Below are 14,811 nucleotides of genomic sequence, written 5' to 3'. Positions count from 1 at the left end.
GCGAGTAGGAACGCAATTGCAGTCAGTTTTGACTGCGATTGCGTTCCGATGTTCAGTTTTTATCGCGCGGGTGCAATGTGTTTTGCACGCGCGTGATAAAAAACAGACTGTGGTACCCAGACCCGAACTTCTTCACAGAAGTTCAGGTTTGGGTTAGTTGTAGTGTAGATTGTATTATTTTCCCTTATAACATGGTTATAAGGGAAAATAATAGCATTCTGAATACAGAATGCATAGTAAAATAGCGCTGGAGGGGTTAAAAAAAATAAAAACATTTTTAACTCACCTTAGTCCACTTGTTCGCGAAGTTCCCGGTATGATGAGTTGTGGGCTAAAGGACCTTTGGTGACGTCAGATCACATGCTCCAATCACATGGTACATCACCACGGTGATGGACCATGTGATTGGAGCATGTGATCTGACGTCACCAAGTGATCTGACGTCACCAAAGGTCCTTTAGCCCACAACTCATCATACCGGGAACTTCGCGAACAAGAGGAGAAGGTGAGTTAATTTGTTTAATTTTTTTTAACCCCTCCAGCCCTATTTTACTTAGCATTCTGTATTCAGAATGCTATTATTTTCCATTATAACCATGTTATAAGGGAAAATAATACAGTGAATAGACTGTCACCTAGCAACCATGCGTGAAAATCGCACCGCATCCGCACTTGCTTGCGGATGCTTGCGATTTTCACGCAACCCCATTCACTTCTATGGGGCCTGCGTTGCGTGAAAAACGCAGAATATAGAGCATGCTGCGATTTTCACGCAACGCACAAGTGATGCGTGAAAATCATCGCTCATCTGAACAGCCCCATTGAAATGAATGGGTCCGGATTCAGTGCGGGTGCAATACGTTCACCTACCGCATTGCACCCGCGCGGAAATCTCGCCCGTGTGAACGCAGCCTAAGTCTTCTGAAATAATGACCCCTAAATCCCTTTCCTCAGCTACTGAGGTTAGGACTGTATCACTGATTTTATATTCTGCTCTTGGGTTTTTACACCCCAGGTGCATTATCTTGCACTTATCAACATTAAATTTTAGTTGCCAGATTTTTGACCATTCCTCTAGTTTTCCTAAATCCTTTTCCATTTGGTGTATCCCTCCAGGAACATCAACCCTGTTACAAATCTTTGTGTCATCAGCAAAAAGACACACCTTACCATCGAGGCCTTCTGCAATTTCGCTGATAAAGATATTAAACAATATAGGTCCCAGAACAGATCCCTGAGGTACCCCACTGGTAACAAGACCATGGTCTGAATATACTCCATTGACTACAACCCTCTGTGTCCTGTCCCTCAGCCACTGCCTAATCCATTCAACAATATGGGAGTCCAAGCCCACAGACTGCAATTTATTGATAAGCCTTCTGTGTGGAACAGTATCAAAAACCTTACTGATGTCTACTGCACCTCCTCCATCTATTATTTTAGTCACCCAATCAAAAAAATCAATAAGATTAGTTTGACATGATCTCCCTGAAGTTAAACCCATGCTGTTTTTCATCTTTCAATCCATGGGATTTTAGATGTTCCACAATCCTCTCCTTAAGTATGGTTTCCATTAGTTTCCCCACTATTGATGTCAGGCTTACTGGCCTATAGTTGCCCGATTCCTCCCTACTACCTTTCTTGTGAATGGGCACAACATTTGCTAATTTCCAATCTTCTGGGACGACTCCTGTTGCCAGTGATTTGTTAAATAAATCTGTTAATGGTTATGCTAGTTCACCGCTGAGCTCTTTTTTTAATAGCTTTGGGTGTATCCCATCAGGCCCCTGTGACTTATTTGTATTGATTTTAGACAGCTGACTTAGAACCTCTTCCTCTGTAAAGACACACGCATCAAAAGATTCATTAGTCTTCTTTCCTAACTGAGGTCCTTTTCCTTCATTTCCCTTTGTAAAGACTGAACAGAAGTATTCATTGAGGCAGTCAGCTAGTTCTTTATCTTCTTCCATATACCTTCCTTCTTTTGTTTTTAATTTTGTAATTCCTTGTTTTAGTTTCCTTTTTTCATTTATGTATCTGAAGAATGCCTTATCGCCTTTTTTCCTTGACTGAGCTAATTTCTCTTCTGCCTGTGCTTTAGAAGCTCTTATAACTTGTTTGGCCTCTCTCTGTCTAATCTTATACATTTGCCTGTCATCCTCGTTTTTTGTTTTTTTTATAATTCCTAAATGCTATCTTTTTGTTTTTAATGATTTTGGCCACTTCTGTTGAGTACCACAGTGGTCTCTTCCTTTTTTTGCTTTTACTGACAAGCCTAATGCAATTTTCTGTTGCCTTCAATAGTGCCTCTTTTAAGTAGTCCCATTTCTCTTGCACTCTGAAAGTGCTGCAAATGAATTATGGAGAGCCACAGACTGTGGGACATGTCTTCTATCCACAACTCTCAGTCTACCAGAACCTACAGTAACCCATTTTCCATTTCTAGGGGGCCTCTGTGGCAGTGGCATTGCAATGTTCTCAGCCTGAGTTTGTTTAATGGTTAATTTACAAATCTCATATTTCAAAAAGGTACTTTCCTGTTGCATTATGGAGAGCTGTCTACAGATCAGACAGTATCCAAACCTCTGAAGAGTGGAACCTGAAATGTCACATTTGAAGACCCCCCTGATGCACCCCTAGAGTAGAAACTCCCCAAAAATTACCCCATTTTGGAAACTACAGGATAAGGTGGCAGTTTTGTTGGTACTATTTTAGGGTACATATGATTTTTGGTTGCTCTATATTACTCTTTTTGTGAGGCAAGGTGACAAAAAGTAGCTGTTTTGGCACCGTTTAAATTTTTTGTTATTTACAATGTTCATCTGACAGGTTAGATCATGAGGTATTTTTATAGAGCAGGTTGTTACGGACGCGACAATACCAAATATGACTACTTCTTTTGACTACTTTTTTTGGTTGTTTCAGTTTTACATAATAAAGCATTTTTAATAAAAAATGATTTTTAGTGTCTCCATATTCTGAAAGCCATTTTTTTTTTTGGGGGGGGGGGGGGCGACTGTCTTATGTAGAGGCTCATGTTTTGACAGTTTGATTGGTACTATTTTAGGGTGCATATGACTTTTTGATCACTTGCTATTACACTTTTTATGATGTAAGGTGACAAAAAATTGCTTTTTTGACACTTTTTTTTTTTTTTTTATGGCGTGCACTTGAGGGGTTAGGTCATGTGATATTTTTATTGAGCAGGTCATTACGGACGTGGCAATACCTAATATGTATACTTTTTTTATTTAAGTTTTACACAATAAAATAATTTTTGAAGCAAAAAAAAAATCGTATTTTAGATCCAGCAGGACCGCGGCTGTGCGAGGGTTAATGCGCCGGCATCAGTGTTTTCACCTATGCCGACGAATACAGCAGGGGTCCGGCTATCAGTGACAGCTGGACCCCTGCCGCTGATCGGGCGGGCGCAGCTCCTGCACCCGCCCGACCAGCCCGCCGTACATGTACGGCGCTGGTCCTTAAGACATGTCCGCCAGCGCCTTACATGTACGGCGTGGGTCCTTAAAGGGTTAATGTCATAGTTATAGAAAATATTCTGGTGCTAATGTTACGCTTATTTTGTAAATTTGAGATTCTTGGCAAATACATTATGTACAAAATTATTTGGGCCCATCTGCCGGCGACAAGGCAAATCTCTTCAAGACGGGAACCTTACATTAAATACTACCTGTTATGTGCCATACTGGCCACCATAAAATTCAGGGAATGCAGGTTCCACATGCATGCTGGGACAACTCTGCCTTTTACCATTTTTGTTTGTACAAAATGTATTTAGCAAGAATTTCAAATTTTCAAAATAAGCGTAACGTTACCAGAATATTTTCTATAACTATGGCATTATTGTACGTAATTTGTGTTTGCAGAGTGCTGTTGCATTGTTTTTGGTTTTTGTTTGTTTGTTTTTTCGAGTGTTTGTAAAGCAAATATTTTGTGCTGAGGGACATGGCCAACTACCAACATGGTGAGACGTGTCTAGCTACAGCCCACTAGTTTTTGCATATCCTTTTATTTGGCTTAAAGTGGTTGTCCCATGAATAATATTGTACAGTTTACAAACCAGCACCTGGATCTTAATGCTTTCGTAATAGCAATTTCGTAATTAAAAATTTATTGTAGCCACTGAGTTATTCAATAAAATGTTTGTGTAAAGCGCCACCTGCTGTTTGTTTTTATTCTTATTACTTTGACCTGCTCACTGAGATGGCCTCACATGCTCAGTTTTATCCCTCATCTGCCTCCTGAGCTGTGATAGGAAGAACATGGACACGCCCCTTAACTGCAGCAGAAAAGACACTCCCCTTGAGCTTTCATCTTAATATAAATCCAGCAGAGCAATGAATGGGGAGATTTCTGGACCCATGTGAGGTACAGGGCTGGTTCTAGCTTTGATAGCAAGAGATTGTACTATGATGTCTGATTTTCATTTTTTACGTTAGTCATGGGATAACCCCTTTAAGACATCTCTGCCATTACACAAATGGTTATGGTCATTTTAAAGGTGTTATTCAAGAATTTCATATTGATAGTCTATCCTCAGGATAGGTCTTCAATATCAGATCAACTCGGGTCTGACTCCCGTCACCCCTACTGTTCAGCTATTTGAGGAGGCTACTGCACTCGCTGCAGATCCATTGAGTGCTGCCGTCTCTTCACTGCTTACCAAGTACAGCACTGTACATTGTTTTGCAGCCTAGCCCCATTCACTTGAATGGGGCTAAGCTTTGCCTAGGCCATGTGTCCAATGTATTGTGACGATGCTGGCCTAGGAAGAGGCATAATCTTTTATGGAGCACAGCAGCCTCATTGAACAGCTGAGCTGATATTGATGACCTATCCTGAGGATAGGCCATCAGAAGGTGTGGAGGAAAAAACAAAAATAAAAATATGAAAATTGACCTAGTCCTGAAGGGTTTTACAGGAGTTCTCCAGGAACATAACTATTCCTACCTTCTACACTACCCTTATCTGTATATAACCTGTTTTTATTGCACTTTCTGCTCTTTGCACTTCTGATTAGATGCACTTTCTGCTCTTTGCACTTCTGATTAGATGTAAACTGTATCTCGTTACTCTGTATTTATACATGTGTAATGACAATAAAGTTGAATCGAATCAAATCAGGAATATTCCCTTTTTATCTAATGCATGCATTCTGCCTTCGAAAGATTCATACTTAGCTGCTCTGGTCCTCCGCGCTGGCTCCCACATATCCATGTTCCGGTCCCTAGATTGTTTACAACCAGCACGGCATAGTGACATCATCTGCTGCAGCCAATGGCTGGCTTCAGCAGTGATGTGGCCACATGGAGCCAGCACAGAGAACTGGAGCATAAAAATATTTCATTCTTTCCATCCTTCAACATCATTGTAGCTGTTTACTTTCTGTTAACTTTATAGAGCTACGGAGGAAAAAACATGAAGCGCGTGGGGACAGTATTACAGAGAGGGATTCTGATCCTGATGTTGTGTTGTTTCCCATGCTGGGCCATATTCATCAACACTGAACAAGTGCTGCTCCTGTGTAGACAGGACCCAGATGTTGCCAGGTGAGCATTGTTCTAATATTGCATTGTATACCATTGTACAAACCTTACAGTGGGTCTCACAGTGGCCTGTTGAATTAAATGCCATACAAAATTCTCAACTTAAAAATTTTGACTGCTATATTTGGTCAAACATATAAGTGACTTAGAGGTAAGTTACAGAAATTGCACTTCAATTTTAAAAAATCGACAGCGCTGTATTTTTGCAGCACAAAATGGCGCCTGCACTATATATATTACATATAGTACAGGCGACATTTTTACCACATATAGCCGTCTAATTTTTAAGTTGAGAATGTTTTATATTTAGTTCTTTATTTGGCATTAATGGTAGCCAAGCTAAACCCAGGGGGTCCAGAGAGGGGTTCACCCAGCTTTCACTTTCCCTGCCACTGTCCCTGCCTTTGTCCCTTTCTCAGCCTCAGATCTGCCCCCACCTCCATCAGCCTCCTATCAGACCCCCGAGCCTACATCCGCCTCAGATCAGACCCTAACCAGCCTTAGATCAGACCCCCAGCCTCAGATCAGACCCTCCCCACCCTCCATTAGCCTCAGATCAGCCACAATCAAAAACCCCCAGCCTCAGATTAGACCCCCATCAAACCCTCCCCACCCTCCATTAGTTTCAGATCAGACCTCAGATCAGACATTTAAAAAAAAAATAACCTTACCTCTCCAGTTCGGGACGGCGCTGCCACTTGGCAGATTCACTTACCCTCCCTGGTCTTCTTCCCGCCATGCTGTACTGTGACCTGACAGCGCACAGCATTGGGTCATAGTGCGCATCTACATGCGCTATGTCCTGACACTGTACGTGTCAGGACACAGCGTGGGGCTGGAAGAAGAAAGGTGAGTACAGCCAGCGCTGTTCTAATCTTCCTGTGGCTCCCATATGCTAATGACCGCTTCGATAATGGAAGCGGTCATTAGCATTTTCACAGGGGGGGTCCACATGAAATGGTTGTATGCGGCCCGCGGGCCAGAGGTTCCCCACTCCTGCCGTATCCAAAGAATAGGAGATAACTGTTAGATCAGTGCTGGTCCAACCACTGGGACCACCATCTATCACTAGAATGGGAGCCTGTACTTTGCATGGCCCTCCGAAATGAATAGAGCAGCAGGTCACCATGCACACTGCCTCTCCATTCATTTCTATGGGACTACTGGAGATTGGTGTTCTTTTCATTTGTTTGATTAGTTACAATGTATTGTAATGTTACGAAACAACACAAATGTTTGCTGGCGTTTTTGCCGCTTTGTGGAACAGTATGTATAAATAGCTTCATAAAAAAAAACATGGATCCGCAAACCATGGATCTGCAAACCATGGATCCGCAAGATACTGATACCGGTTATGTTCTGCGGGCCTTATTGTCTAAAGCCCTATTTTTGTTACCAAAATGGACAAGAATAGGACATTGTCTATAATTTCTGGAATGGCCTCACGGATGCAGGCAACACACAGATTACATCAGTGTGCTGTCTGCATTTATTGCATCCCCGTAGAAATTAAGGGGTCCGTGTGTGATCCGTAAAAAATGCTGTCGTTTTGCATGAGGCTTTACTTTTTATCAGCTGTAGACGTTGAAACATTTAGCAACACCAGGAAACTAACGAAAAATGCTGACCTGGTTAAATAATATTTTGTATTAAAAGGGTTTGCTGAGACTTTACTACTGATGATCTATCTTCAGGATAGGTCATCAGTAGGCTTGAGCGAATCGAGCTTCAGATCAATTTGTTGAAAAACTTTGTAACAGGGCTGTGGAGTCGGAGGCAATTTTGGGTACTTGGAGTCGGCAAAAAATGAACCGACTCCGACTCCTACTAGATTTAAAGAGGACCTTTCACCAGAATAAAACATCTAAACTAACTATACAGACATGTAGAGCGGCGCCCAGGGATCCCCCTGCACTTACTGTTATACCTGGGCGCTGCTCCGTTCGCCCGGTATAGCCTCTGGTATCTTCATAGGTAGGCTCCACCCAGGGGAACCTGACGGCGTCTCATTCTCCCATGCTGTAGCGCTGGCCAATCGCAGCGCTCAGCTCATAGCCGGAGAGAAAAAAAACCTCTCAGGCTATGAGCTGAGCACTGCGATTGGCCAGCGCTACAGCATAGGAGAAAGAGACGCCGTCAGGTTCCCCTGGGTGGAGCCTAACTATGAAGATACCGGAGGCTATACCGGGCGAACGGAGCGGCGCCCAGGTATAACAGTAAGTGCAGGGGGATCCCTGGGCGCCGCTCTACATGTCTGTATAGTTAGTTTAGATGTTTTATTCTGGTGAAAGGTCCTCTTTAAATTGGAATAAAAAAAAAAGCAAGTTTAAATGTCCCAATTCACAAAAAGTTATAATTAATTACCGTATTTTTCGCCCTATATAAGACTCGCCTGCCCATAAGACGCACCTAGGTTTTTGAGGAGGAAAATAAGAAAAAAAAATGTTTTAACCAAAAGGTGTGCTTTTGGTGGGTTTTGAACTAATGGTGGTCTGGGGATGGCACTGTTATGGGGGCATCTGTGGGTGGCACTGTTATGGGGGCATCTGTGGGTGGCACTGTTATGGGGGCATCTGTGGGTGGCACTGTTATGGGGGCATCTGTGGGTGGCACTGTTATGGGGGCATCTGTGGGTGGCACTGTTATGGGGGCATCTGTGGGTGGCACTGTTATGGGGGATCATTGTGGGGGCATCTGTGGATGACACATATATAGCATCTTATCTTATGTGTCATCCACAGATTCCCCCCCCCCCCATAACAGTGTCCCTGTGTAGTGAATGGGGGCCGGCATCTGTTTCTGTAATGGCAGCGGGGCCCGGTGCCTGCTTCATTCATAAAGTGGGCGGAGCAGGCGCGTGACGTAGTGAGCTACTCTACGAGCGCCCACCCGGCCTCCTGACTGCCAAGAAGTTAGTAGTAAGTAGTACAGCGCTAGATTTAAGATGATTGGAATACTTTAACAATACCCACAAGTTAGATATGATTACCGTATACTACAGTGAGCAGGGCCCGGTGTAGTAGAATACAGTGACTGCACCGGGCCCTGCTGCCATTACAGAAACAGATGCCGGCCCCCAGCCCCTCCTCCCTCTCAGCCTATTCACCGGACGGTCGCAGCATTCGCCCCATAAGACGCACTGCTATTTTTCCCCCACTTTTGCGGAAAATACGGTACTTCTCTACTGTAAGAATAAAGGCCAATGCATGCAGTGCGTCACGTTACCGCAAAACGAACACGTTAAGTGACCATGAAGAAGCATGCTTTTCATATGCTTCACTATATGGCACGCAACGCACAGTTAAGGAGCGGCAATACTTATACTTTCCATCCGCTGTTCCATGGTTAACCTAGCCTCTCACTGATAACTGATTAAGTAAATATGTTTTTTGCAGGACTAGACACTTGTAGAAGTGAAGGGAATGGTCAATAGTTCAAGACTGAAGCTGTAAACCATTTGAAAAACTGCTGTCATTCAGCTAAGGCTATAAAAACTTGTAAACTCAGATTGTTAGCTTAAACTTTAAACATGACTATGGGATTCTAGAAGGGAAATCATGTTTTAGAATAAATGCCCCTTCCTGGATCCTCCCACTGCCCTATCTTCAGCAGAAGATCAGCAGCTTCCTAGCCAGTAGTTCTGTGGTAATGACATGTATGTTGTCTTTCTTTCCTTCAAGGAATGTATAAAATATATTTGCATATTAAATACGTCGGAGTCGGAAGTACCAAAAACTGAGGAGTTGGAGTCGGAGCATTTATCTACCGACTCCACAGCCCTGGTTTGTAATGCTGTTTCCATACAGCATAAAAATGTATGGGCTCCATGTAGCAAAACTTTGTCTTGGCCGAAGTTGCGTGAGACTTAGGTGAATGACTTCGGTATTCCTATCTGCGTATTTAAAAACATTTTAAAATGGGAATCCGAAGTTGGCTTTGGTACCAAGGTACCAGCCAGTACCAAATCCAACTTAGGATTCCTATTTTAAAATATTTTTTATTAAGCAGATGGAAATGCCAAAGTCATTCACCGAAGTCTCATGCAACTTCGGGCTTCACAAAGTTTGGCATTTTAATGCTGTACGGAAACAGAATTACAAAACAAAGTTTTTTTAACTAATGACTTTGGATCTATGATCTGAAGCTCGATTCGCTGAAGCCTAGTCATCAGTATCTGATTGGTGGGTATCTGACACCGATGACCCCCGGAGATCAGCTGTTTGAGAAGCCATTGGCACTCTGTGTCGTTGCCTTCTCAGACAGCTGATCAGTGGGGGTCCCCGGTGTCAGATCCCCACCAATCAATCAGTAGTATAGTATCAGAAAGCCCATTTAATTCTGTAACTTCAAAATCTGTATCATTAAAGGGTCAGTGAGTTTTCATAAAAGCTTTGTCCTAGAGAAAACCTTTGTCCTGCAGCAAGGAGAGTGAGCACAATCAAATCCTTTGGCATGACATATTAAGATTTTTATGAAAACTCAATGACCCTCTAAAAAGGTTGTCCATATTTTTTCAAATACCCCACTCTCCCAGCTGGATCGGTCAAAGAAGCATATTTACCTGCACCCTGACACTGTTTCAGCTACATGAATCACTGTGTTTATTGCACCTTGATCCCTGCCTATAAGCTTTCAGCATGGACAGGGTCATGTGCACTGCTGCAGCCAATGAGGCACATCACTGCCGAAACCAATTGTCAGGAAACGGGTAAGTATGCTTCCCTTGACATGTCCCGATGAGTGAGGAAGGCGGGGATTTAAAAAACTTTTATGGGATTGTCCAGGCTAATGATATTGAGGACCTATCCTCGGGATAGGTCATCGGTACTGCTCAAAGGGGGGGGTCTAACTCTTGTCCATGCCTAATTTGTGCGTTTTCCATCTGTTTTTGGCGCAGATCTGCTTCAAGCTGAAAATTCTGATTTGTATCGAATCCATTGTTTAAAAAAAAAAATCTAAAATGTGTAAAAATGTTTGAAAAAAAAGCTTTTTTCATGCTAAAAAAAGACACTTGGATTCTGTAGTGAGTTTTTTTTTATTTTTAAGCATGCTTCTCAAAATCAGTTGTGTGAACTGGCCGTATAATCAGATTTAAAAAATGAATGAAGCCAGCAGAGGAGGCAATATGGAGAATCACAATACATAAGTGTCTTGTATTAACTTTATCCACATGATAAATGTAGCTGTTCAGGTAAACCTGCCTACAAAGTGATCGGTAGGGGTTCCGGTAGTCAGACCCCCGCCCATCTGATGTTGATCTTGAGTATAGGTCATCAATATCTGCAGCCCAGACAAACCATTTAAGGAAAAATTCCTTTCCTTGCATAAATGGATGACACAATAAAAGTTATTTTTTTACAAGATAATGTCACACAGATTAATCATCTCTCCTCTTTCACAAGATTGCATGAGTGACCTCCGTTTACACATTGACTTGGATCTAAGTTCATTAATAAATACCTAGGTTTGTAAATGCCAGGTGTTTTTTCTATTTCCTAGGTTGACACAGACCTATGTGATGATATTTGTTCCTGCTCTCCCTGTAAGTTCTCCCATTTGCTTTCTTTTAATACATTAGTTAAACAAGGAAATGGGCAAAGCAGTGATTCGCATTGTAAAAAGTCACACACAAAACTTTGGTTTTCCAGTTTGTTGAACAAATTATTTAAAGGGAGTGTGTCACCAGGAAATTCACTGCTAAGGGCGGGTTCACATCAGCATTATTGAATTCCGTTATAGGTTCCGTTATAACAGAGTGATAACTGAATTCTAGGACGGAATGCAAAATGGAAGTCTTTAAGAGGCGTTCCGTTTTGCCCTGTCCTAATACATGTCTGTAGGGGGACATAACTGTTCCCTTTGTTGCCGTTCTACATGACGGAAAAAATTGTCCTGTCGACAGGACAATTTTTTTCTGTCATGTATAACGGAAACAAACGGAACCGTTATGTGCCCCCATAGACATATATTAGGACGGAGCAAAATGGAACGCTTATGAAAGACTTCCATTTTGCATTCCGTCCAAGAATTCCGTTATAACGGAACCTATAACTGAATTCAATAACGCTAATGTGAACCCGCCCTAAACCAGGCACAATGCCTTGTAGGGCTAGCTCAGCTGAATGCAATTATACTTTTCACTTGGGAATCCGCTGCTTCATTATGGAGGAAAATTATTTAGAATCCATATGCAAATGAACAGTTAAGTGCACTGAGGGCGGTTCCAAGCCACTCTGTGCATCCTTGTTCCTCCTAATTCCTCTGTCAGCCCCTTCCTCTTCTAGATACGGTCCGCTTCCTGCATCATCACCTTGGCTGGCCCTGTCAGTTAAGAAGGAGAGGCTGACAGAAGAATCAGGGAGAGTGAGGGTGCACAGAGTGGCTTGGGCATGCCCTCGGTGCACCAAACTTCTCATTTGCATATAGATTAAAAAGTACTTTCTCCAGAATGAAGCAACGGATCAGTGAGCGAAAGGTATTACAGGCAGCTGAGCTAGCCCTACAAGGCATTGTCTGGTTTATCAATACATTTCCTGATGACAGATTCCCTTTAAGGCCTCATGCACACGAATGTATTTTCATTCTGTGTAGTTTCACTCCATGTGCATTCCGCTTCCGTATGTCCGTATTTCTGCTCCGCAAAAAAAATAGGCATTACGGACAAGGATAGGACTGTTTATATAGGACCGCAAAATACATACGGTCGTGTGCCTGAGGCCTAACTCTCCTTTCGCATGGATGCAAAAAGTATATTTCTTCACCTTACAATTCAAGTTTCAAAAAAGTGCAGGCACCAGATAATTGTTTTTCCACTGATGTTGTTAGATTTAAATTTTTCCACAAGTACAAATACTTGTGTTTACTGTGTGAGTTAAAAGCAAGGTCATCAGCCTTGTTGTATACTTCGCCTTATTTCTGTTATTTTATTCTAATTTTGATGACATATTGGGGTTTATTTATCAAAGATTGGCATCAGACCGGGTCTTGCTGGTGGATGCCCCTAAATTTAATAGAGGCGTGATCCTCGCATTCTGCATTTTATGGAAAGTCCTATCCTCTGTTTTGGGGGGACAAGGTGACTAAAAATGGCAAATCGCGCGTTTGTTTTAGTTTTTTCTGTTAAGGCGTTCACCGCATAGGAAATATTTTTTTATATTTTAATAGTTCACACTTTTTCGGGCGTGGCCATATGTAATATGTTTAGTTTTTATTGTTTGTAAATTTTATATGTAAAACTGGGAAAGGGGACGATTAAACTTTTTTTTTTTTTACACTATTAGCCCCCTTGTCCTATTCACCCTAATATAGCTCTATTAGGGTGAATAGGACTTCACACTCTCCCTGCTGCCCTGTGCATAGTGCACACAGCAACAGGAAGCTTACCATGGCAGCCAGGGCTTCAGTAGCATCCTGGCTGCCATGGTAACCAATCGGAGCCCCGCGATTACACTGCTGGGGCTCCGATCGGAACTGCCACTGCCACCAATGGAGGGGAGGGGACCCTGTGGCCACTTCTACCAATGAATATAACAATTGGGGCGCACTGCGCCACCAATGAATGTAATTAACACATTAATTCAAGTATAGGAGGCAGCGGTATCACAGACTAGGCACCCGGCCTCAATAACAGGGCATGCGATCCGCCAAACCGCAGCAATTAACCCTTCAGGTGTGGCACCTGAGGGGTTAATTGCCGAGGTTCGCGGGATCGCTGTGCCCTGTTATTGAGGCCGGGTGCCGGGGCTGTGATACCGCCGCCAGCACCCGCTGCCTATACTTGAATTAATGTGTCTTACATTTATTGGTGGCACAGTGGCCGCAGCCCCTCCCCTCCTCCTCCCTGCTATCTCCCCATTGGTGGCAGCGGCAGTCACGTCACAGTGGGGACGGAGGGACTCCCTCCTTCTCCACTGTGCTAGTGAAGAGAACATGGCACGCGCTGAGAGCTGCGCATGCCATATTCTCTAACTAATACTAGGCTGTACAGCAGCGCAGCCTAGTATCGGTAAATAGTAAGACCCAGTATCGTATCCATACTTCAATACCCGGTGCAACCCTACATTGATGTCTAATCCAGTCCCTGAAACAGGTGTAAGGCTGGGTTCAGACCTGAGCGTATTTGATATGCGCGTTTAACGCGCGTTTTTGACCCGCGTTTTTATGCGCGTTTTTTGCAATAGTAAACGCGCGTTTGACGCGCGTTTGTGTGATTGACTGCAGTGTCCTATGGCTACAAACGCACGTCAAAACGCCCCAAAGAAGCTCAAGAACTTGTTTGAGCGTAGGGCGTTTTTCAGCACGTTCAAACGCGCTGTAAAACGCTCAAGTGAGAACCAGGGCCATAGGGAAGCATTGGTTTTCATGTGTTGAGCGTTTTACAGCGCGTTTGAACGCGCTGTAAAACGCTCAAGTGTGAACCCAGCCTAAATGTTAATGAATTTGCCTGGGGCAGCGGGCCTGGCCCCGCCACTCCCCGGTGCCAAGGACAGAGTAAAATTTTGTTGCATGGCCGTTTAAAAGGTCACGAAACAGGGTCTTGCAACTTATTTATTTTTATTTATTTTTTTACACCAAAAACCCTCTTAATAAATAACCCCCATTGTTTTGTGAATCAGTGTATGTTGATTTTAGTGCTGTTTCTTATTTTCCATTACAGGCAGTGTTCCTTTATCAGCTACAGACACGATACTTAACAAACCAGGTACATCTTGTGATATTTGAACTCTTTCACTAAATTAGAGATGTTTTGTACAGTTGTTTTCCTTAGTTTCTCATCATATTGCATGTTTCTATTAAAGGAGTTTTCCAGGGACAAAAATAAAAATGGACAATGTTAAAAAATTTAAAACACAATGGGAAAAGTTGTGTGTACTAAAATAGTACACCAATTGATACTTTCTGGCGCAAAGACACAACCTCAGTAGATAAATGGTCTTTATTGATGAGTAACAACGTGTTTTGGAGTCAGTACACTTCTTTTTCAAGTCTGTGGGGTCCGTGCTGGGGCTTGAAGCAAGGCCGCGCGTCAAGCCCCAGCATGGACCCCACAGACTTGAAAAAGGAGTGTACTGACGCCGAAATGCGTTGTCACTCATCAATAAAGACCCTTTATTTTTCTACTGAGGTCGTGTCTTTGCGCCAGAAGGTATCAATTGGTGTGCTATTTTAGTACACAAAACTTTTCCCATTGTGTTCCATATCATTCCTCTGGAGAATTGGCCACTCCACCTACGAGGACTGAGAA

At 42.9% G+C, this 14,811-nt stretch overlaps 1 protein-coding gene across 4 annotated transcripts in view; it reads left to right on the top strand.

The window, feature by feature from the left end:
* The window catches only part of LOC120995510 (multidrug and toxin extrusion protein 2-like), a 104,647-nt gene that overhangs the window by 47,663 nt on the left and 42,173 nt on the right, over positions 1 to 14,811 (top strand). For all 4 annotated transcript variants that reach the window (XM_040424772.1, XM_040424776.1, XM_040424774.1 and 1 more), the window contains exons 4-6: positions 5,422 to 5,570; positions 11,067 to 11,109; positions 14,224 to 14,268. In XM_040424772.1, the coding sequence (XP_040280706.1) occupies positions 5,422 to 5,570; positions 11,067 to 11,109; positions 14,224 to 14,268 (237 nt within the window). The remainder of the gene's footprint in view (positions 1 to 5,421; positions 5,571 to 11,066; positions 11,110 to 14,223; positions 14,269 to 14,811) is intronic.

This window comes from Bufo bufo, chromosome 3 (assembly GCF_905171765.1).
Source record: "Bufo bufo chromosome 3, aBufBuf1.1, whole genome shotgun sequence".
NCBI classification, from domain to species: domain Eukaryota; kingdom Metazoa; phylum Chordata; class Amphibia; order Anura; family Bufonidae; genus Bufo; species Bufo bufo.
This window is presented reverse-complemented; position numbering and strand designations above follow the sequence as displayed.